Below are 24,693 nucleotides of genomic sequence, written 5' to 3' on the forward strand. Positions count from 1 at the left end.
TGAACAAAAACAAAACGAAACAGCCCACATAATACACATAATCTGTTGTATTATGTGTGGTATGGTTCTGCCCATGCTTGTGATTTTGTTATATTATATATAGCGCATGTCTTGAAATAACCATTAAGGTTACTTTTTTTGTGACTTTGAGGTAGCATGCAAAGGTATTTGCCTCTATATCTGTTCTTGTGACCACTACCTCAAACAACGTTGTTTTACTTCCAAGTTTTTTATTAGTTTAAACTTTTATAAAACTAGCAATCGATTCAAATGTTGTTATCTTATTTTTACACTATTCTTTATAAAATGTGTGACCGATTTATCTTTAGTTAAGTTTTTATTTTAAAATTTAATGACTGATAATTTGTGACCAACTTCATTTTACAAACCTAATAATTTTACTTTCAGGCAATTTTTTTATAACATTTCCCACTGATCTGTTACCTATGTAACTTCAGTTTTTAATTACTTATATGACCGATTTAATTATAACTTTTAATAAGTTTCTTTCTCGAAAAAATTAACGACAGATTAGCAACACTGACTACTTCAGTAAAATTGCTCGTTAAACTACAGTAACTAATACCCAGTTATATAGTAGTGATTATTATAGAACAAATCGTAATTTACCGAGTGAAGACAGGTTTAAGCTATCATTACTCGTTCGCGGGTTTTAAAAATGGCGGGAAATAAAGATAATAATGAACAAAGACAGGTGAAATAGGGTAAAATTAACTTTGTTTTGCATGGATGTCAACAGTACTACTCTCTCTTCAGTCACACTCATTGCAAATGCAGATGTTCCTGAGGAACAAAACTGTCAGTAATACTCAGAAGTCAATTAACTCACAGTTGTAAAAACTAAATAAATAAATTATGGATTATTCATTTCTATTCACTACAGATTTACTCTAAACACTCTATTATACCATATTGAATGAAGTATCATATGAAATATATCATACTTCACAGGGTTAACATGCCAAAAAAAATGTTGTTGGACCTTTTTAACCCTCTCTTGCATCACCAAATACCTCGTTTCAGGAATCGAAACAAGAATGTTTTTCAAATCAGGGATATCTTTCTCCTTCACGAAAACCGCAAACGACTCCCAATTCAAAACCTCAAAAAACGGAGGGACAAAATTGTCCGATATGATAACGGGAACACAGTCATAAAGGAGAGCCTCCACAACTCTAGGACTATTAACCTCATAACCTTTAGCACATATACAATACTTGCTGCTTCTCATGTGTTCAATATAATTTCGGTTGTGTTTAGATTTTGGTAGCTTTCCAAATATTTTCATTTCCGGGTCTTTGTTTTCCCAATGTTTTAAGAGGATTGGACGGACGTCGCCGTGCATTCGGCCCGCAAAGAATGCGAGTGTCGTGCGTTGGGAAGCGGATTTCCCGCCAAATTCTCTTAACGGGTTCTTGGGTGAACTAACGAGTGTTTCGGGTAAAGCAACGTCTTTTCCTATTTTAAATCCTTCGTTTTTGACATCCGAGTTGCACATGGCCCGTATGCAAGTATCCATATGTTTCTTTGTTATTGATGGGGTCTGAAAGCAATATATAAAATAAATAATAAACCCGAAACTTTTATTAAAACGCACAAGACAAGACCAGTAAACGACTGGTCCTAACATGAGCAGAGAAGGGCCTATCTCCTGAAATTAAGTTTAGGCATTCAATGGGCCCGTTGGGTCTACGCGGTCCGATTAAAGCACGGTCCAACTTTAAATGTATATAATTAAAAACAGTTGTAAACTTCTTTAATCGCATATATACCCAAAACAAAACCAAAATTGCATATATTATCTCAGTTAGACAGTTAGTGAGAAAAATATTAAACTTACCTATGTTTATTTATTCATTTTTTTAATATATATAATATAACAACTATTTTACCCTTATTAATACTAAAACTATAAATTTCCCAAATTTTCATATTTACCATTTTGTAACATTTTTTTTGTCGTTTTTACAAAAAAAAAAGTATAAGAACAAAAACAAAAAACAAAAAAAAAACATTTTTTTTTTGGTTTTTTTCCTTTTTTTAAAAATCTTTCGCTAAGACCATGTGTAGCGGATAAAAGCCCATGGCGCCACCACCATCCACTTCAGATCACTTTTGCAGGTTTTGGGGTTTAAGAGAAGTTACACCACACGGGAGTGGGTGCAAAGAACAGCGCAATGGGGCAAAGAGGGGTGCCGCGATGCGGACGTGGATTGCGGCTCCAATTTGGGTCCAACGTGGGTGGTGGCGCCATTTAATCCACTACCCCCAGCCTAATGAGTTCTTTTTAATCTTTTTTGTATTTTTACTAGGATTTATTTTTTGTGTTTTTTCAATGTTTAGTTTCATCTATGTATAATCTACTCTTCTTTATCACGAGCTTTTGGAGTAACAATTATAAATACATGAGTGACAATCACCAAAATGAAAAACAAATGCTAATATTTTAATTTTGAAAGGGTATCTTTGTCATTATGTGAACTTTCAGTTAGGGAGGGGATATATGCAATTTAAGTTTTGGGTTGGGTAGTATGCAATTAGTGAAGTTTACAAGGGGATATATGGAATTCTCCCATTAAAAGATTCACTGAAAAATGCTTACCTTACAAAAATTTAGTAAATAAGATAAACCTTAACGACAACTTTGAAGTTTCTTTTATAAATTTTAAACTAAAGAGGTTGCATAAAAAATAAAATAAAATAAAAAAAGAAAATTTAACCCAAAAAATAAAATTCAAAAGTTGCAATGAAAATGAACAGAAAGTAGTTGTTTGGACCAAACTGTTATATTTTTCAGAAAAGTGCAACACCTAGGTAACCGTTAGGACTTAGGACCACATACCAGACTCTCATGGCTCTGGGCTTAACCGGGCTTTTCGGGCCAGCCCAGGCCGTTTAAGGTCAGGCTTGTTTGTGTACCTCTAAACTAAATGGAGTTAAACAAATCAAATGAAGGATCATATAACTTACCCAATCATGACAAGCAACAAAGAAATGATCAGATCCACCGGTTCTATTCCAGAAATTATATTTCCCGACAATCAAGTCAAGATAGTTCTTCAAGTACTGTATTATGTTTTTGTGAGTGTGAGAATCAGGAACGTATACTTTTTCTTCCAACATCCGAGAGCTAAACGGAAGGTAGAATAAATGGGCTTGCTTTGGGCTTTTAGTAACAAAATGTGGGCTTGCTTTCATATGCTTCATGAACCATCCTTCAGAGGCATATATTCCCTTAAGCACTGCTTGTGGCTGGTGAAATATGGGCTTACTTCCCTCCTTGTATATGTATACCTTGAGAATCTTTTCCATTAATTCATAACTCCTGTATTTCATAATAATAACAATAATAATAATAGAGTTAATTACTCGGATGGTCCGTGTGGATTGCCCATATTGCAAGTTTAATCCTCAAGTTTGAGAAATTATATGTGTGATTGTGTGTTACTTAAAATATCTAGAGCGTGACACAGATGGTCAAACCAAATTACGCCCATCCATTTCGAGGACCATCCGCACTACACTTTAAAATTTTGGGGACCACGCATGTAGCTTCTCAAGCTTAATAACCAAACTTGCAATATGGGCAAACCACAGGAACCATATTTAAAGTCTTGACAGGCTTAAAAAAAGAGGAAATTACCTCTTAAACCGTGAAACGTTAACAAAAAGGGGAGGATGAAGTTCAGGATCATTTTCATTGAAATGAGTGTTCTCGATCTGAAACTTTGCATCTAGTAATTCCTGGTCAACTGATGAAGACCACCGAGGTTTCTATAAAAAATTCGGTAATTAAGAACTCACTTTGACAGTTGACTAAAACAATTTCATTTGACCAAAAGTGAAGATTTAAGAAAATAAGTTGCATACCATAGAAAAGGATGAAGCCCGATTATGAACCAACATATCATGCATCTCTGATATTGTCACTACGTTACCCGTACCAACACCTTCTTTTGCAACGGGATTTTTCTGTAATTCTTTAAAATCTTTGACAGATGTATTGGGACTTGAATGTATTGTAGGACTATTTATAGTATTTACTGCTGTAGTGGGTGGTAAAGATGATGATATTGGTGGTAAAACGGTTGGAGATATTGGACTTGAAGCGTGTGAAGTATTATTATGTAAGCTACTTAAATTACTGGTGTTTGAGGCATGAAAACGGGTGGTATTCATAACTATTTGACCCTCGCGTGCAGAAAATAAGGATGATACAACATGACCATTTGGAAACTCAAAATACTGAAACATCATAAACACAGCAAATACAACTGCAACAAGCCACACAAATCTCTTGGTTTCCAATATATACTGAAGTTCATGACCCATTGTGAGCTGAATAAATGGTGATTGAAACACAATGATCTACCACCGCTGCAAGGTCACCAGTCTGTTTCATCATATTTAACTTTTATGTAAAACTACATCTAAATTTGTAGATAGCTACTAAAAAAGATTAATAGCAGCAAGCAAAGTTACTTGAATTACTCAATGTGTTATGATTAGTCAATGTGTTCAATTAACCTAAAAGATCACGAAGGGCCCGTTTCTTAGATTACTTCACCTGATCAATCTAACGTTTTCTACAACTGTGAAAAAGATCATAATAAACATATTAAACTTTTAATCTGAGTGCCAATTAGATAAATTTGGACTTCACAAATTAAGAAGTTTGAAATGCATCATCTTTAGCAACAAACATTGAAGGCAGAACTCAAGGCACCGGATTGATAAACACTTTATTATTGCAATAGAATATTGTATAAATCACGCATCCAAAGCCTCTGTCATTACCATATTAATCCTATTACCAACGTGTCAACTTAGGTCCATTCATATACACTAGCTTGTGAATACAGTCCGGAATTCTACAAACACTAACTAAAATTGATAATCCAGCCCCAAATATAAACCCTAGAAAACATATGATAGCTCAAATAGTCAATACCAACCTAATCAACGTACACAATCCATCGATTATCAAAATCAACCGCAACCTGAATCCAACGTGAGCACAAAATGAAAATCATATTATACTGAAAACGGAAACATCACGAATTCATCAAAATTTGGTGCGTGCTGTATCAGTCAAAACAATTTGGCATTCGATCAAAAAACTTATAATAAGAGATTATTCGTTCAATAAATGAAAGTAGGTAAACAGATATTACGTTATCTGATAAATAAATACCTAATTTAGAGCAGCAGCCGCCATCGCTGACGATCTGGAACAGAACTTTTATGCCAGACGTGTACCAGAAGCAGAGGAAGAATATTATTATTGTTGTCGCTTGATTGGAAATTGGAAAATGATTCTCGGTCAATTATATTATAACTCTTTCATTTTATCAACGTTGACTGTGTCATGTTAAAACTTTAACGAGTTTTCAGTTAGATGAACGGATTCTCTTGTTTGTGTTTGTTTATATTCGTTCTTTAAAAATTATAAATGTACACAAATGTAAGAACACGAACAAAGAAAACGAATGTGGTTGTGTTTGTTTGTTCGTTGTCGATTACACAAGATTTTGTTGATGCATGAGGGCCTAATAGCATTTTGATGAATAATATTAAAAATAAAAGGATCCAATTACAATAAAGAGGCAGGTAAACTATGGGCTATTATCTTTATACGTAATGTATATTACGATTTTGACTGACCATCGGAAGTTTTGGACTTACCTAGAAAGAAAAAGAAAGCCTTATAAATGATCAATCTAAACATGTTTTGGTTGAAATGCAAAAGTAATAAGTATCAAGTTCGATGAAGTACTTCTATTAATTTTTTAAAATGAATTATATATAGAACGTTGTAATGCCTTTTACTTGTCCTAATTAATTACCTAAAAGTACCTTTTTTTTCTTTTAAGTTACTAGTTGTAATGACAAGTTATTGTTATTTATGTGACTTGACTTACCCCAAACAAGAAAACTCGGATGCCAAGTTGAGAAGCATTGAGGCATCAAAATAAGCGACCTAGTGGAGTAAAACATCATGTCCACCACTTCTAGTTACTAAAAAGAAACTTTAACAATTATGTAAACGAACATAATTAACAAACGTAAATGTAAAATCATAAACTATGCAAAGAAACGAATAAGACACATTCATATTTGCATGCTTAAAAGTTACTCCTTTTAGTTTGTTTATTTATTAAACAAACGAATATAGAAAAGTCACATAAGTTTAATTATATTGGTCTTTTTGAAATACGAGTCCGGTGAGTTTTTTGCATTATTTGATATTTAGAGAGGTTATATTGTCATTGCATAAAATATAGTGTGTAAACTGTAAATCGTGTACTCGCGAAAAAAGCCGCTCATAATTGAAGACTTTAAAGATCCCACAGACAGGAGCTTTATTGCTTTATTGGCAATTACTTTAAAAAGGTAAAACCCCGTGAATTTTAATTTAGACCATCAATACTTAAGAAAAAAAAATCCTATATAATAAAACAAAATATTAATGTTTATGCAAAAAAAGAAAAGAAAAGAAAAGGTTAACCAACTTAGAGGTGGTAATTTCTTATTTGGTTTCGTGTTGTAAAGTATAATCCAGATAATAAACAAATTGTATGTGAGTTGATATGCTTATGTTGTTTGATTAAACAAGTATGTTAATATGTTAGTGTGAATTTGTTTAAACCCTTTAGTTAAACATATCGACCAGTCAATTCGTACAAACTAGGAAAAATATAACTCTTTATGATTGTCATGAAATTGAAATTATGTTTATTCTCAAAGGGATTAGCAAAACAATCCAAAGGATTAGATACATGGATGGTCTCGGTGGTTTGTATGTTTTGCAAGCTAGTTTAGTCCTCAACTTTAAAAAATTACAAGTTTTATTCAACTGTTTGCATGAACGTCGAACAAGCTAAAGGCATGCATGTTTTTCTAACTTTTCTTATAGCTAAAATGTTTTTTTTTTTGGTAAATAATATGTTTTATATTTCTTTTATGCAAATAAAAAATAGAACACGTTGCATTTGAAATCTTTTACAATTTTACATGTTATGTACTGTAATATATGAGCTTAGCTACCACCTCTAGCTATGGGCTGAATCCAACCCAAAACTCAGCCAATATAAGGACTCTTTTAAATTTTAAGGTTCTTTCCTCTCATACTCTTCCATATTTTCTATACACCGACGGTTTATACATATTATTTACACAGCTCACATACATAAATACAATGATGTTGATCGACTTGATTATTTACATAGCTCACATACATAAATACAATGAGGGTGGTCCTCGAGGCTAGACCCCTCATTCTTTTCATGAACAACGTTTTTTCCTACTCAACAACGTTTTTTCCTACTCAACTAATTGTGTCTCAAGTCCCACTCAACACCCTTCTAACATGTTATTTTATGTGCAATTTAGGTAAAGTTCGGAAATGCTAGATCCGGTTACTTAAGGCCCTGATATTCTAGTATTCGACCCCACACCTGGTGCAGAAACAATAGAAATAAAATATAACAAGATTATAAACCCTCTTTGAAAGTGTTGAAATTATAAACAAACTGGATTATTATTTGAGCTTAACTAAAATCAGAAGTAAATTTACTAAAAATATATAACTTGAAATTTTTTTAATTGGATTCATGAATCATGCAAAATATAACAATATACTGTAAAGGATTTTAATTATTTACAACAAAAAACAGTGCTCAGTTCACTTATCGATCCAATCTGTGATTACAAACAAAAAGAAAAATTAATGACTTAAATAGATGCACCAGCCGGGAATCGAACTGGGTCTGTACCGTGGCAGGGTACTATTCTACCACTAGAACACTGGTGCTTGTTACTTACGAGTCCATGTTAAACTTGTTAACTTTGCGGATTTAGAGTGAAGAAACGTGGATCGGCTCACTGGTAGACGATCAACTTTCCTCGGGTATGAGTATGCTATTTCACCGATGGTTCTCCGGAGTATGAATTCTTCCACCTACAAAACGAGCAGCAACGTGAACTTACCCCTCAGAAAGGGACAGAGGGGTCCTCTTTGGGGTAACCCTCCGGTGTGAGAATAAGAGATGGTAGGAGAAGATAATAATAATCTGAGAGCGAGTAAGGAATTGGAATGTATTTTCTTGCTTACCTCCCCTTGTGGAGGTGGTGTGGTATTTATAGTGTTAGGGTTTCCAATGATTGGGCTCAGATCCCATTAGGGCCTTTTTGGCCTCCTCCTATTGCTTTGCGCCACGTGTCCTTAGGACACCTGGTGCTTTTTCATTGATTATTCTCTGACCCAGGCATTTTACCTGACCCATGTGCAATCACGTGGTAGCACATGGGTTTTGCTGAGTTGTCCACCTTTCATTGGCAGCTGTCAACATCAGCATATTCTTATTCCTTAAATGATACCTTCTGGAAGGTTGTCTGACGAGCACAATCAAGGTTGTCCTTATCCTGATTTGGATAAGGACGAGGTTGACTATGTGCACGTGTGATACGCGCCTATCCTGAGGATGCACGACGTCTTCTCTTTATTCTCACGCGCAAATGTTTCATGCGCAGATGTGATATGCGCAAGCATATGTAATATGCGCCACGCGCAGATGTGATATGCGTGAGCCTATATGATGCGTGAGCATGCGATATGCGCCACGCGCAGATGTGATATGCGTGAGCATATATGGTGCGCGAGCATGTGATACGCGTGAGCATATGTGATGCGTGAGCATATATGATATGCGTGAGCATATGTGATGCGTGAGCATATGTGATATGCGCCGTGCGCATAGGTTTTGGCTTTGTGCCTTCATGATATCTTGATTTCAAGCCTCTTGTCTATATCTTGTGGGTTGACCCGCCCCGCTCGATGTTAAGGCGGGTACATACCTCTTCAAGCCCCCCCAGTCTAATGTGTCTTGTCTCGCGCGAGCGAGGTAAGATAGATATTAGACTTAATAGTTCTCTTTTAATAGGGTTTTGTCTTTTCCTTTTTTATTTCTCATCGTTGCGCGAAATTCTATCCTTGTGGTTGAAATGAATCGTCCATGTACGCGGTTGGTTGGTGCTGACATGCGTCAGAGATGGAGACGTGTCAGACTTTTCGTGTGCTCGAGGTGCTACAGTTGCCTTTCATGTCCCCTCACAGTGTCAGGAACACGTGTCGCGTTCGTGTTGGCCTGCACCTGCGAGTGGGGGCGCGTGAACTCTGATCAGTGCCTGTTTCGTTCCCTTTCATGTCCCCTCACACAGTCAGGAACACGTGTCGCGCTCGCGTTGGCTTGCGCCTGCGAGTGGGGGCGCGTGAACTCTGATCAGTACCTGTTTCGTTCCCTTTCATGTCCCCTCACACAGTGTCAGGGACACGTGTCGCGCTCGCGTTGGCCTGCACCTGCGAGTGGGGGCGCATGAACTCTGATCAGTACCTGTTTCTCTCCTGGGCCTATAAAAGCAAGCCTTTTGAGTTATTATTCTTCATCTTCCTTGTTATTTCAGAGCTTTTTCCTTCCTTCCATTTTTATTCCGATTAAGTGCCTGTCTTTTGCTTCCAGACTTCCGTTCTTGAAGTAACCTCTGTTTGATTTATAGTTGTATGTCTGATAACCTAGACACCACAATCTCCCCCAGCAAACGCCGTGTAAAGTCATTAGTCATGTCTACTTTGAAGAAGACCGGCAAGAGGAAACGGGCTGCCGAGGCCTCGTCGGAGGAGGTGGGGAAGGTCAAAACAGTGAAGAGGTGGGATGAGATTCCCTGTAAATTGAGACAGTCTGATTTTGACAGTCTCATCGCCTCTCAGGGTTTTCTCCCTGAGTACGGCTGTATGCTCCCGGCGGCCGGGCAAACGGCGGCGGATCCGCCCACTGGCTATATCTCCTTATATTGCCATTTTTTCACTCACTGCAACCTTCGTCTTCCGATGACAAGGTTTGTGGGTGCGCTGCTTCAATTTCATGGGATTCACATATCCCAAGTCCATCCCTTTGGACTTGTGCGCATGACTCATTTTGAGTTCATGTGCAAATCTCAGCGCGAGGAGCCAACCCTCGGCGCTTTCAATATTTTTATAAACCAAAAATCCAAGATTCTTGGTTCTCATTCATTCCTCGCAGTCAGAAGGTCAAGTGCTGCACTGTTTCCTTCAAGAGCCTTCATGACTGGTCTGAGAAATTTTTTTATATTAAGGCTGGTGTGATTCCCATTCGCATGACCATGCGCACGATCACTTCTGCGCCCGCGGATGGGAATGTTCTTAAGAACCCAACTGGCGCATGGGTTAATAAGTTGACTGCTGAACCATCCCCCGCCAAGAATATTTGCGAGGAGGCGCTGGTGGGGGTTGGTATGAGCAGGAGGTGGGCCGACAGCGCGACTGAGCCTGTTATCCAAGTTGACGGCTTATGTGAGTTATTAGCTCATTGCATTATTTCTGCGCGAATATAATTCGTTTTGCTGATATCCTTTTGTCTTGTTTTATGCAGTAAGCAAGGAGTACGTTCACGCCGCCTATGATGAGCATATGGAGGGTGGCTCTGTCGCGCTGGGCGCTGGAGAAGTTGGCTTCCCCGATCGCTTCGCTGATATGTTCATCCCTGTTGATTTGGGATTTTGCTTTGACAGCGATGCGCCTGGTAGGCCTTTGTACTTATGCTTATGCTTTTAGAATACCAAATTTGGTTAACATTTTTGTTGCACGTATTGTAGATGCGCTCGAGAACTATGAGCTGGAGCTCGCGGAAGAAGAGGTGGAGGAAGCTGAGGTGCCACAACTCAAGCGTAAAGCTAAAGAGAAAACTGGCGCAGGGACCAGTAAAAAACAGAAGAAAAATGATGCCCCTGTTGCTCAGGATCCTCCTACTCAGGCGAAGGGACTTAAGAAAACCAAGGGGTTTACCTCCAAGGTTTCCTTGTCTTCTTTGCCTCAAGGTGTGGGCAGTCCTCTTGTCCACACGAGGTATGGTGCCGCCACCTCCTCTCTTCGCGCGGCGGAAAAGGGAAGCGGCGCTGCGCCTGCTGTTTCCTCTTCAACAGGTATACTTTGTTTATACTTTATGGTTTTATGAGCGTGATTCCGATAGTTATTAATGAATCTTTGCTCACTCAAATGTTTGTAGAGCCGGAGACCTTGGTGGATCAACCTCAGGCGCAACAAGGTACCGAGGCTGCGCCGAAGGTTGCTTTGAAGTCCCCTGTTTTGGCCTCAAAAAGGGGGAAAATGGACTTCATGGCGATGTTTAACTCGCGAACGGCGGTGCGCCAAGGTATATATTGCGCTTTTATTTTCTGACTTTTTTCTTTTTAGATCAAGTCTTGAATCATTTCTCTTTGTTGGTTTTTTCATAGGCATTATAGCTGGCACACAAGCTGCTGGCGGCACTGCTGGCGCCGGCGCCAGCGCCGTTGGTTCTGCTCCTGCTCCTGCAAGCACTGAATCTCCCCTCATTGGGATTACTAAGTAGCAGGAGGCTGTTTTACGCGCTGATCTCGCGGCGTCGAGACCTCCCTCACCTCCTCCTGCGCGCAGCCCTCCTCGCGAGACTGGTTTTGATTTTTCCAGGTCGCAGGAGAAAAGGCCTGTTACAGAGGAAGATGAGGAGGTCCATTTTGAAGACTCCGATGGCGGCCGCGCAAGCCCTGTAGCGCCACGAGATTTCGTGGCACAGTCTTCTCATGGGGTTGGCGCTGACTTTTCTGCATGCTCCCCGCAGGTATAAGTTCGTTTTGCTCCGCTGCGCGGACTTCCATATTAGTGTTTAGATGACTAGAACGTTGCTTTGTGTTTGCAGGAAGCCGATCACATATACCGCCCGAGATGGAATATTACTGAGGATAGCTCATTTCAGTCCATGGGGGTGTGTGAAGACTTTTGGGCTCACTCCGTGCCTCCAGCTGAAAGGAGGTTTCAGGAGGAGCGCGCCCGCGTGGACTTGCTCAACGACCATCTTTTCGCTGGGTCAGCGTTCTTTGCTGCCTCCCAAGAGCTTCGCTATGATTATGTAAAGGTGCGTGATGCTCTTGCGGAGGCCAAGCAAGAGGCTAAGGTATCTGCTTGGAATCTTTCTGACACTCGGGAGAGAGCTGAGAAACTCCAAGCAGAACTCAGCGAGAACCGAGCAAGTGCCAACGCTGCCTTCGTGAAGCGCGAGCATGAGCTGCAGGCTGCGCGGGAGAAGCTGCAGGCAGCAGAGGCGGACGCGGCCAAGTATGCGCGGCGAGTGCGCGACTTGGAGCTGGATGCAGAGGCGCGTGACCAAGCGCTTGTGCAGTCTATCACTGACAAATCTTCATTAGAGAGTGAGGTTGCGCGCCTGAAGAAGGAGCTTGAGGCCGCGCGGGCAGAGAAGGATGAAGCCCTGGCGACGGCAGCGTCTAGCCAAGAAGCGCTCGATGCTGCGCGAGCGGAAAGGAAAGAGGCCTTGGCGGCAGCAGCGTCCGACAGAGAGGAGCTGAAACAGACCAAGGAAACTATTGAGTTGTTAAACTCTCAGATTCCTGCTCTTGAGACGTCTGTTTCTTCCCTCGCGCAGGATCGCCAATGGCTAGTCTCACAGGGTATGACTCGTTGCGCTTATGCGATGAAATACTCAGACGAGTTTCAGACCCTTGTGATGGATTGCAACGCTGCCTCGCGCTTGGTGGGTCGAGCTGAAGGGTTTAAGGATGGCTGTGAATATAGCATGCTGAAGAAGAACCCATCCGACTACCCTTATCAGCTCGACGTTGTCTGCGCGGACATGGCCGAGGTGGGGGAGAAGTATTTGAATACTCCCATTCCCATCCTTGAGCAGGTATTTTAACCTTAATGAGTTTACCTTGACTTATTTTCCTAGTCTTTTAGTACTCACACTTTTCCTTATACTTTGCAGATAGCCTTGCTTGCTGATCAGCCCGATCTCGGCGCTCTGAAGAAATTACTTGACGAGTGTGAAGGGGCTGGTGGCGGCGATGATGGCGCGGGCAATGCTGCCTCTGCTAGCGGCTCTGGCGTGGCCAAAGGACCCGCTCCTGACACTATTGTGATAGAAGACGACTCCATTCAAGACAAACAGCTTGACTATGGCAAGTTTGGAGATGACGAGGAGCGGGCAGCGCCAGATGCTGAGGGAGGTAATGATGAGGGCGATGAAGAGGCTGACGTCGACAGAGAGACTTGAGAAGCCCTTCATGTTTTTTTTTTTTTTATTTGCAGTTTGTATCTCATCATTTTGTAAATTTGTAACCTTCCATGTTTTGGAATGAAATTTTGTTTTTCCCTTATTCGCATCTTGCGCATTCCCCATTCATCTCTTTATATTGCATGTTTGCTTGTTGAATATAAGATATGCTTGTACGTTGAAATAAGAACAAGGTTGTAAGGAAATTATTTTACTTAATCCTTGTCATATTTTAAGTGATTTTGCAATATCCTGACTATGTTGACACGTGCCTTGGCGTTTCATTATTCCTCTTTTGCGCGACGTTATCGCGCATTTATTATAGGGAATTATGAGTTTTTTAGCCTTTACGTCAGTATGTGTTACTCTGATATCCATTACAATTCCATGCGCGACCTCGACCTGAGACCTTAACAACTATGTTTTGGCATGTGCTTTTGCCTTAGTTGTGCTTAGGTATTTTTATGGTCTAGCTGCGCAGCATGTAGGATGGATCTTGTGAGTGATTTGAGCTAAGGCTCGTATTATTGGGCTAAGGCCCTGAGCTAAGGCTCGTATTATTGGGCTAAGGCCCTGACGTTTTAGAGTTAAAACTCGTTAACGCGTTTGAGCTTGAAGCTCGCGCACGTATGTTTTACTTCGTTTTATTTTTGTTTTGATGTCAATACAATGTTGTCATATTGCTCAAAATTAATAAAGGGAAATGTGAAACATGTATGCAAAAACACACATTAAGAGAAGATAGCGCGTATCATTATTCATAATGGCTTAAAAAGCCTTGATTACAAACTTGACAATTTTTACATGAAACATTTTCTAAGCTGTGCTGCGTTCCATGCGCGCGGGATCTTCTTTCCATTCAAATCTTTTAAAGCGTATGCGCCTTTTCCCAATTCTTCCGAGACTTGATAAGGTCCCTCCCAATTGGGGGACATCTTTCCCGGGGGTATCGCGCGGCTAGCTTCATTGTTTCGAAGGACAAAATCATTCTTCTTGAAGTGGCATTCTTTCACGCGCTGATTGTAATACTTTTCTAGTTTTTTCTTGTATTTGGCTTCACTGATGATAGCCGCTTCTCTGCGCCCTTCAAGTAAGTTGAGATCCAACCTTCTTTCGCGCTCGTTATCAATCTTACTCATCATGAGCACTCTATGGGATGGGCATCCAATTTCTGCTGGAATCATAGCCTCCGTTCCATAGGTTAGGCTGAACGGGGATTCGCCATTGCTGGTTTTGCTTAATGTCCTGTGCGCCCACAGGACATTAGGTAGCTCCTCGACCCATGAATGGGATTCTCCCTCCAACCTTTTCTTCAGCCCATTTAGCAAGCTTTGGTTCGCGCGCTCCACTTGGCCATTCCCCTGAGGGTGGTATACTGAAGTGAAGATTTGGTTGATGCGCAATTCCTTGAGCCAGCTGGATATCTTCCTGTCGGTGAATTGTCTGCCATTGTCGCTCACAATTTCCATGGGCAGGCCAAAACGGCATATGATGTGGCTCCAGATAAATTGCTTCATCGCCTCGGCTGTGATTTTTGCTAGTGGCTTGGCTTCAACCCATTTTGTGAAATAGTCTACTGCCACTACCAAAAATTTTACTCGCCCTTGCGCTTGCGGTAGGGGACCCACAATATCGATTGCCCATTTGTGGAAAGGCCATGCGGAGGTCACCGGAATCAAGTTGTTCTTTGGCCGCATGGTGTTTGGCGCATAGCTCTGACACGCTTTGCATTTTTGGATCTCTTTTAACGCGTCCAAGTACATGCCTGGCCAATAGTAACCTGCTCTCATTGCCTTGGCAACCACCATGCGCGGGCCAGCATGTATTCCACAGATTCCTTCGTGTATCTCTCTGATCACATAGCTTGCTTCCTCAGCATCTAGGCATTTCATGAGCGGTCCAAGATAAGAGCGTCGATATAACGTACCATCAAGCAGTTCGTAGTTCTGCGACTTGTGTCTTATCTTCCTCGCATGTGCGCGATCGTCCGGTATATTTCCCTCCTTCAAGAATTCCATTAATGGAGTTATCCATGATGAAGGTGTTGTATGAATTACAAGGACAGACTTCGCTCCCACCGACGGGTTGCTCATTACTTCCACCCTGACATCTTTGCCAAAGTGATCGAAGCTGGTTGATCCCACGGATGGCGCCAATGAAGAAACGTGGATCGGCTCACTGGTAGACGATCAACTTTCCTCGGGTATGAGTATGCTATTTCACCGATGGTTCTCCGGAGTATGAATTCTTCCACCTACAAAACGAGCAGCACCGTGAACTTACCCCTCAGAAAGGGACAGAGGGGTCCTCTTTGGGGTAACCCTCCGGTGTGAGAATAAGAGATTGTAGGAGAAGATAATAATAATCTGAGAGCGAGTAAGGAATTGGAATGTATTTTCTTGCTTACCTCCCCTTGTGGAGGTGGTGTGGTATTTATAGTGTTAGGGTTTCCAATGATTGGGCTCAGATCCCATTAGGGCCTTTTTGGCCTCCTCCTATTGCTTTGCGCCACGTGTCCTTAGGACACCTGGTGCTTTTTCATTGATTATTCTCTGACCCAGGCATTTTACCTGACCCATGTGCAATCACGTGGTAGCACATGGGTTTTGCTGAGTTGTCCACCTTTCATTGGCAGCTGTCAACATCAGCATATTCTTATTTCTTAAAGGATACCTTCTGGAAGGTTGTCTGACGAGCACAATCAAGGTTGTCCTTATCCTGATTTGGATAAGGACGAGGTTGATTATGTGCACGTGTGATACGCGCCTATCCTGAGGATGTGCGAAGTCTTCTCTTTATTCTCACGCGCAGATGTGATATGCGCAAGCATATGTAATATGCGCCACGCGCAGATGTGATATGCGTGAGCCTATATGATGCGTGAGCATGCGATATGCGCCACGCGCAGATGTGATATGCGTGAGCATATATGGTGCGCGAGCATGTGATACGCGTGAGCATATGTGATGCGTGAGCATATATGATATGCGTGAGCATATGTGATGCGTGAGCATATGTGATATGCGCCGTGCGCATAGGTTTTGGCTTTGTGCCTTCATGATATCTTGATTTCAAGCCTCTTGTCTATATCTTGTGGGTTGACCCGCCCCGCTCGATGTTAAGGCGGGTACATACCTCTTCAAGCCCCCCCAGTCTAATGTGTCTTGTCTCGCGCGAGCGAGGTAAGATAGATATTAGACTTAATAGTTCTCTTTTAATAGGGTTTTGTCTTTTCCTTTTTTATTTCTCATCGTTGCGCGAAATTCTATCCTTGTGGTTGAAATGAATCGTCCATGTACGCGGTTGGTTGGTGCTGACATGCGTCAGAGATGGAGACGCGATTGGTTCCTTTAAAAGTTGATTAGTTACAAGATTACAAAATGTATGGACTGAGAATCGTAATAGACACGTTTCAAAGAACAAAACTATCCAGTAACTTATCTAGATGTTTAATTAATGCAACTATGCAAGAAGTTAAAATGCTCAAATTACACTCTTAACCTCAAACTTCAAGGTGTTAATGAAGACAAAGCGATGAATACACATGCGGGAGATGATGATAATACGGGATCAAGGTTGTTGAATGAGGTAAAGATCGGTATTAACTCCGTCAACAACCTAAACAAACTATATTTCAAGTCAGAAACTATTTTAATCAAAAAGAAGTCAATAGTTGAATTGAATCAGATAAATGTTGCTTTTATTCTTTTAGCATAAATCTGTAATTTTTTGCATGAGTTACAAACATATTCTATTTTCACGAATCACAATTTCTAGCATCGTTCGAATAAATTTATGATAATTACGAAATAACATTTGCATATCGTACGTCATTTTTGATTATCGCCTTAGTTGGGTCTTTATTCATGCTAAAACTAAAATAATAATCTTAAATTCATCCTTACAATAATGGTTTTATCATCATTTGTTTCTGAACGGCAAAATTTCATTAAACAGCTAGCAAGAAGTTAGAGACCAGACAACCAACAACCAAATTACAAGGAGAATTTGCAGTAATCTAGCCATAAAATAATTTTATACGACGAGTGAATTTTGAACCATATATAGAGTTAATATCCTCCAATTTTTTTGAGAGAGAAGCCGGTTTATTGGAAAATATAACTTCATTCATTGTTCTCCAAATGCATAAACCGCCTTGAGAATGATGCCATAGAGCGCCTTGCTTTGGTGATGATGAAGTGTTTTTGTTTCATGAATCTTAAGCAAACCTTTTCCACCATTTGTATATTGTCGTTGAACTGATTGTCTTATTGGTCGGGTCTGCCAGAGTCGTCAAACAGTGTTTCAGGTGTCGTACGACGTCGTAAATAACTTAACATATTAAATATAAATATACAACTAATTTAAAAAATTATGGTAACTTATTATTTTTTCTTGGGTTTATATATTAATAAAATAAAAAGCCTTAAAAACAAAATATAAAGTTTGAAGTGGCAATTGTATGAATATACGAGATTTAGAAGGGGAAAAAGATTTGAAGATAGTACCAATCTGAAAACTTAATAGACATAGTCAGAATGGCTATTTGTACATACAATTCTGGGAACGTTGATTTTAGTAAGAGATTTTGACGTTTATCATTAATTATTATATAGATAAAGATCAATTCTTGGTGTCACAAAGAATTTCTGTTTGTCATTTTTTCTTTTTTTTTTTTGTTTAGAAGAATTGCAAATATATTGTTATGGCCAGATGGTTGTTGTTTAGTTTGTTAAATTGATAGGTGCGGTTTTCAAGTTCAAGCCTGTTGTTGCATCACTCAAATTTTTTTGGTTATATAAATATTTAGTAATAATTATTCTTATATGCATTGATAAAAAGAGAATTTTACATTCATCATTTATTATTGTTATAACTTTAAATTTGCTTATTAAGTTTTTTTTAATACATTTATTAAGCTTGCTAATTTATGTTTATGATTTAGTTTCAGTGCAACCAAATTTGCGTTGTTTTAAAGCGTCAATGGGCATATTTTGTTAATGTAATTATTTTTGTTTTAGTTTCGGTGTTATAACCCAGTACCAAACGAATTTGCGAATTTGTGTCGGTTTGTCACCACAACATGTTTTGTTTTCTTAAATATGTAAATTTGTTTTATTTAAGCGTCGACGAACTTGTTAACAACTATTATAGAAAGTAAAAAACTTGTTGAAATGTGTCAAAGTTGAATACGAATGATAAAAAAAATATTATATAATATTGTATGTTTTTAGTTCTAATACTTTGTTCTTGTATATAGTTATGTTATTTGTTAGTGAGACTAGGATAATTGAAGAATGGGCTTGAAGGCTTGGAGGTAATCTTATAGTTGATAGGCTTTGATGACCAATGGGCTTTGGAAGTTGGGCTTATAGATTTTGTGTGACTGACCCGTTTAAAAGAATGTTTGGTTCATTTGTATCTTTTATGTTAGAATTTCTTCTCCCTCAATTTAGGGTTTCACAAATTTGTTTAGAATATCTTGTTTTCTTCGTATTTTCTAAACGAAGTCTTTGTATCAGATGGTCACAATGAATATCTGAATTCTTTTTATGTTTGTTCGAGTTATTTATTGTGTATTCGTTAACTTTGTTTTGGTATGTATTTGAGAAAACATTCTTGATTTGGAATAATGAAGTTGAGATTCTGTGTTTCTGACAAAATTTCTTTGTTACTAATTTAGTCGTCTCTATATAAGCAATGTAGCGATTACATGAAACAGATTGCAAGCGAACAGCAAGTTGCGCCGCTAACCCCTTTCAAATTAAATTTCTTTAAAAATGAATTTAAAATTTAATGATAAATCGAAAATATAATGGGACTTCGTGAAAAATCAGTGGGCTCCTTTCCCAATTTGTTCCAGGTGTTGGGCCGAATAGAAAATATTTAAGTTCTAACAAACGAAAGATGCCTCATGTTAAATTGTTAATCTTGATGAATGATGATAGGCAGCACAATAAATATATCATATGCTTGGCCCAATAAGAAGTTGATAAAAACTTAAGTTTGCGGTTATTGGTGAGTAAAAAACTTATTTTGGAGAGCTATTGATAGCTTGAGAGAAAAACAAAAAAATATATATTATATATTATCCTTTTATTAGAGAAGGTTCAAAAACCTTATAGCTTGCTTGAAGGTCTGAAGAGGTAGGTCCCAGCAGAGCCCAGTTGGACCCGCAAGACTCACCTTGAAGAGGGACGTCTGCGCAAGGACCAACTGGTTCCGCAGGACCCACCATGCTCAGAGATGAAGACCTTACGCGCAGTACGCCAGCTGTCCCCGCAGGGAAAGCTTCCCAATGGTGAAGTACCCCGCCTGTCCCCGCAGCTGCGGATACAAGCCATCAGGGAAGGCTACCCACACTAATAGCAAGGTTACACGCACAAGGCACTCAATAATTCAGTGTCACCTGAAGGAATGAGCAAGGCGGGAATACTCCCGCCCAAATGAGCCAGTCCGTATGCTTCTGGAAGATCTTTTGTACTATACCTGCTAAGGTATGGACAAAATAGACAAGATCTAACCAAAGCAGCCCATGAACCAATCACAGGGTGACAGCTCACCGACAACAGTACGAGGAGGAGCATGCTCTAGTACTGTTTGTCACTATTAGCCGCTGCCTACTCACCAACCCTTGTCGTGGCACGCACATAGCCTGCAGTTGGTGGAAAGGGAACAGTACACAGCCGGCCTTGTCACTATCAGCCGCTGCCTACCCACCAACCAGCATGGCACGTGCGTAGCCCATAGTTGGTAGAACAGGAATATTATACAGCTGGGTGTACCTGCTTGGGAACCTACCTTCGGCTATAAATACTCCAACACCTTGGAACGGTATCATCATCTGGTATTTTACCTTCACTAGCTATTTCTCTCAATATACACTTATATTCAGAGCAATCTAGTCTGATTCTCACGCCGGAGGGTGGTCACAAGGAGGAACCCCCCCCCCCCTTCTCAGTGACGAGCTCACGGTGTTTGTTTTGCAGGTCATCTGAAGAACATCCTTCTTTACCGGACCTGACCCTCGTGGGAAACATCTATTTAACCCCCAGATTATCCGTAATCTGCCCGGGGTCGATTAGTGTTTCTTCATTGGCGCCATCCGTGCATAAAAGCTAGAACTAATTCTCAGTTTTTTCAAAATTTCTGAAGAAATCGTTAACGTTACTCCGGTCCTAAGGCCAGTAAGTGACCAGGAAACCCCGGTAACCACAACCCCAGCCACTGGGAGGAACACCGGCGGTTATACAAATTTTACGAACACTAACCCGGTTACCTAAGCCGGGGCAAGTGCAGTAAACAATATTTCACTGGGGTTCACTGATGCCCAGTTGGATAAACAGACGACGCTCCCTCGCCAAACACTCGATCAAGTTAAGGCGTGGGCCGAAGCACGTCAGAAAGAGTTCCAAGCTAAGTTGGATGAACGTTTACGTTCACTCCAACAGGCTGACGAATTCGGAAGTACTCGACAACAGCTCAACATGAACAGTGAGTGCGAGTACTCGGACGATGATCGGGAGGAATACGACACCGACGCAAACCCTCGTCACAGGGCGAAAGGGAAGCGTAAGGAAACGGACTTCCAACCAAGAAGGAATTTTGGAGAAACCTTCAAACCAAGGAACGCGGGAGGAAACCCACGTGACTTCTCCAAAACCTTTAGACCAACTGCTGCAAATGCGGGAAAGTCCAAGTTTGCAAGGGACATTGCGGAAGCAATCGCCCCAAAAAGTGCCAAACAGATGTCCAACATCGGCACCTATGATGGTATGTCCGACCCTGATGATCACTTGAACAGATTCATAGTGGGGGCAACCGTCAGCAGCTGGACGGAACCCACGTGGTGTTATATGTTCCAGATGACGCTGGTTGGAGCGGCCAGGGCGTGGTTCGATCGTTTACCGGTCCACCAAATCTATGATTGGGCGGACTTTCAGCACAAGTTCAGCCAACACTTCAGTCAACAGAGGAAATATACTGAAGAACAGTGGACGATCCTCAACTGCGTCAGAGAGGAGAATAATCTTTACTAGACTTCATCACTCGCTTCAACTCCAAAAAGCTGAGTCTGGGCGACATAAGTGAAGATCTTGTTCGCGCCGCTTTCATCCAGGGTGCCGAATACCCAGAGCTTATCCGCACGTTGACGGGTAAGGACGGCATGCCATCCACATGGGATGCCATCATGACGGCGGCCAAGCGCTTTGCCGAGACAGAGAAGCAACTGGGTAGGGACCTTCCCCAAAGTACACATCTCTACACGCAGAGGACCAGAGAAAACAATGTTCGGATCGCCCGGCAGAACAAAAAGAGGAAGCTAGGTATTTGGCAAAGGGTAAACTTTGACACCTCATCCAGCTCTCGCCCTCTTGTTGGCGGAAGGGATAACACGCACCCTTCAAGCCGAAAACACCGGTGGACGCCACTCACCAAAAGCGTCACGGAGATATTTGCCACCGAAAAACTCCCATGGCCAAAAGCTCCAATGATCCGGCAACGACCTAATGCGGATCAGAGCAAATTCTGTGACTTCCACGGGACAAAGGGTCACAGTACAGAGGAGTGTACATCCTTGAAGGATATAGTTGAAACATTCGTCAAGGATGGAAGACTTGCACACCTTGTGGCATCAATCAAGAATGGAGGGAGGAATGAGAAACGGTATAAAGGCAATGGACGAAAGCCCGTTGACATCAGCATCCACATGGTTCATACTAACATCACAGGAAGAAAAAGACGAGCGACAGAACCATGCGCGTGGAAGGAAGCTGAAGTGCGCTTCCCGCGAGTGCCAGGAGGACCCAGCAAAGAAGGCCCTATCGTCATCAAAAGCCAGCTTGGGCACTACATCACTTCACGCACTCTTGCTGACAACGGCGCCTCGTCAACGGTGATGTACAGGCAGTTCTTTGACAAGCTAGATGACGAAGACAGGGAACGCCTGGAAACGGTCTGCGCCTCGATGGAAGGGTTCGACGGCTGTACAAACACCCCCCTGGGTATCCTATCTTTCCCCGTCACTCTCTCGGACGGGAAACACTCCCGCACAGAAGATGTGGACTTTGTCGTAATGAGGAAGCCACACCACACATACGACATTCTCTTTGAGAGACGGGATGGCAAGATTCAACGCCGTGGTATCTTCAGTCCACGGCATGATGGGATGGCCAACAGCTGAGGGTGTAGCGATGATCACCGGCATTCCCCAGGTATGCATCGCATCTGTCTAATCTAAACCTAAAACAAAGATGGCTAAACCAACCATCACCGAACCGGAAGAATGGGCCTTCAATGGCAAATACCCGGACCAGGCCGTTACCATTGGCCCAACAGTCATTGATCCCACGCGCACCTTACTCAAACGCTTACTACTGAAAAACGCTGATATCTTCGCATGGACACCAGCTGACATGACTGGTGTACCTCGAAGTAAGGCAGAGCATAAGCTGAAGTGTGACCCTGCTTTTACGCCAGTCATACAAAAGCGCAGAGTAATGGGGGCGGAACAAGCTAACGCATGTAGAACCCAAGTCAAGGAACTCCTTGACGCGGGCATCGTACGCGTTAGCAGATATCAAACATGGGTTGCAAATCCCGTTATGGTACCGAAGAATAACAAACAATGGCGCATGTGCATAGATTTCAAAGACTTAAACAAAACATGCCCCAAAGATTGTTATCCGTTACCCGAAATTGATCTTAAGGTAGATTCGTTAGCACCGTTTCGCCTTAAATGCTTCCTGGATGCGTATAAGGGGTATCATCAAATCCACATGGCTGTAGATGATCAGGACAAAACCGCATTTCGGACGCCCGATGGCACATTTTGTTATCAAATGATGCCATTCGGACTTAAGAATGTCGGGTCCACATATCAACGCCTGATGGACAAAGAGTTCATTGCCCAAATTGGGAGGAACTTGGAAGTCTACATGGATGACTTGGTCATCAAAAGCCCTGACGCATAAGCAATGTTGAAAGACATTGAAGAAACTTTCAACACGCTCAGGAAGATAAACATGAAGCTCAACCCGAGCAAGTGTTCCTTTGGGATGGAAGAAGGGAAGTTCTTAGGGGTCATCGTCACTAAAGATGGCTTCAGAGCGAACCCTGAAAAGGTCGAAGCCATTATCAAAATGGAATCACCTACTACCATCAAGCAAGCTCAGACACTGAATGGACGACTAGTTGCACTTAACCGCTTTTTGGCAAACCATGCGGATAAGTCATTTCCTTTCGTGTCAACATTGAGGAACTGTTTAAAGAAAACGCAATTCTGCTGGACACCAGAAGCGGAAGCAGCTTTTCAGGAGATTCGGTCACGCTTGATTGAACTCCCAACGCTCACAGCACCAGAAGCGGGGGAGGAATTAATCCTATACCTTTCCGCCACAGATAGAGCAACCGGAGCGGTCCTGCTAGCAGAGCGGAAAGGCATCCAGATGCCAATCTACTATGTTAGCCGTGTCCTAACAGACGTAGAAACTCGGTACTCCACCCTGGAAAAATTAGTCTTAGCACTTGTACAAGCTTCACGCAGACTGAGACGATATTTCCAGGGTCACCCAATCACCATTCTCACCAACTTCAAACTAGCAAAAGTTTTAGGCAAACCCGAATTATCGGGACGTCTAGCCAAATGGGCAATTGAGTTGGGGGAATATGCGATAAAGTACAAGCCAAGACCAGCTATGAAAGGCCAGGTCCTGGCCGACTTTATTGCAGAAGTCCCACCTTGGCGGGAGAAAGAGTGCCAGGAGGATGCTCAACCCTCCCCGGCACAGGACATCAATGATGTCTGGCGACTCTACACTAATGGAGCAGCCAACAACGAGGGTTCAGGGGCAGGGTTGAAATTAACCATCCCAGCAGGCCAAGAATACACTTACGCTATTCGACTGGACTTTCCAAGTACGAATAACGAAGCCGAGTACGAAGCATTCTTGGCAGGGCTGAGAATTGCGCGTAAAATGGGAGTGAAAAACTTGGAAGCCCATGTAGATTCCATGTTAGTAGCCAATCAGATAAATGGAACGTACACGGCCGTGAACGACACAATGGCCCTGTACCTCGCACAAGCAAAAACCCTTATGCGCGATTTTAATGATTGTAAAGTCATACACGTCAAGCGTAGCGAAAACAAATCTGCGGATGCGTTAAGCAAGCTTGCATCATTAGCCTTCACCCATTTGGGAAAGGACATCCGCATTGAACTCCTCGAAGCACCATCAGTCCCGCACAAGGAAATTTGTGTCATCCAAACCAGCACAGAAACGTGGATGACACCAATAATAAAATACCTTGCAGCGGGTATACTACCAGAGTCAAAAACACAGGCAAGAAAAATACGTTGTAAAGCATTAAACTATCAGCTCATTGATGACATCCTTTACAGACGTAACTTTCTTGGCCCACTCTTAAGATGCGTGGACAACCAGGATGCTGACTACCTCCTAAGGGAAGTACACGAAGGCATCTGTGGAGTACACGCAGGTCCACGCGCTGTTGTAGCTAAACTAAACAACGCGGGATACTTTTGGCCGGG

The 24,693-nt window shown here is 41.5% G+C and overlaps 1 protein-coding gene across 1 annotated transcript; it reads right to left on the bottom strand.

The window, feature by feature from the left end:
- Window positions 1-897: 897 nt before the first annotated feature.
- LOC143637681 (putative glycosyltransferase At3g07620) lies at window positions 898-5,255 on the bottom strand. Its single transcript, XM_077105012.1, has 5 exons — window positions 5,216-5,255; window positions 3,892-4,398; window positions 3,665-3,795; window positions 2,992-3,346; window positions 898-1,564 (listed from the first exon to the last, which is right to left on the bottom strand). The coding sequence occupies exons 2-5, from the start codon at window positions 4,351-4,353 to the stop codon at window positions 899-901; spliced, it is 1,614 nt and encodes a 537-aa protein (XP_076961127.1). The 5' UTR covers window positions 4,354-4,398; window positions 5,216-5,255; the 3' UTR covers window position 898.
- Window positions 5,256-24,693: the final 19,438 nt, after the last annotated feature.

The sequence above is a fragment of the Bidens hawaiensis genome, unplaced genomic scaffold (assembly GCF_021521415.1).
Source record: "Bidens hawaiensis isolate Kalapana, Puna unplaced genomic scaffold, B.hawaiensis_p1.1 tig00008375_1, whole genome shotgun sequence".
In the NCBI taxonomy this organism is placed as follows: domain Eukaryota; kingdom Viridiplantae; phylum Streptophyta; class Magnoliopsida; order Asterales; family Asteraceae; genus Bidens; species Bidens hawaiensis.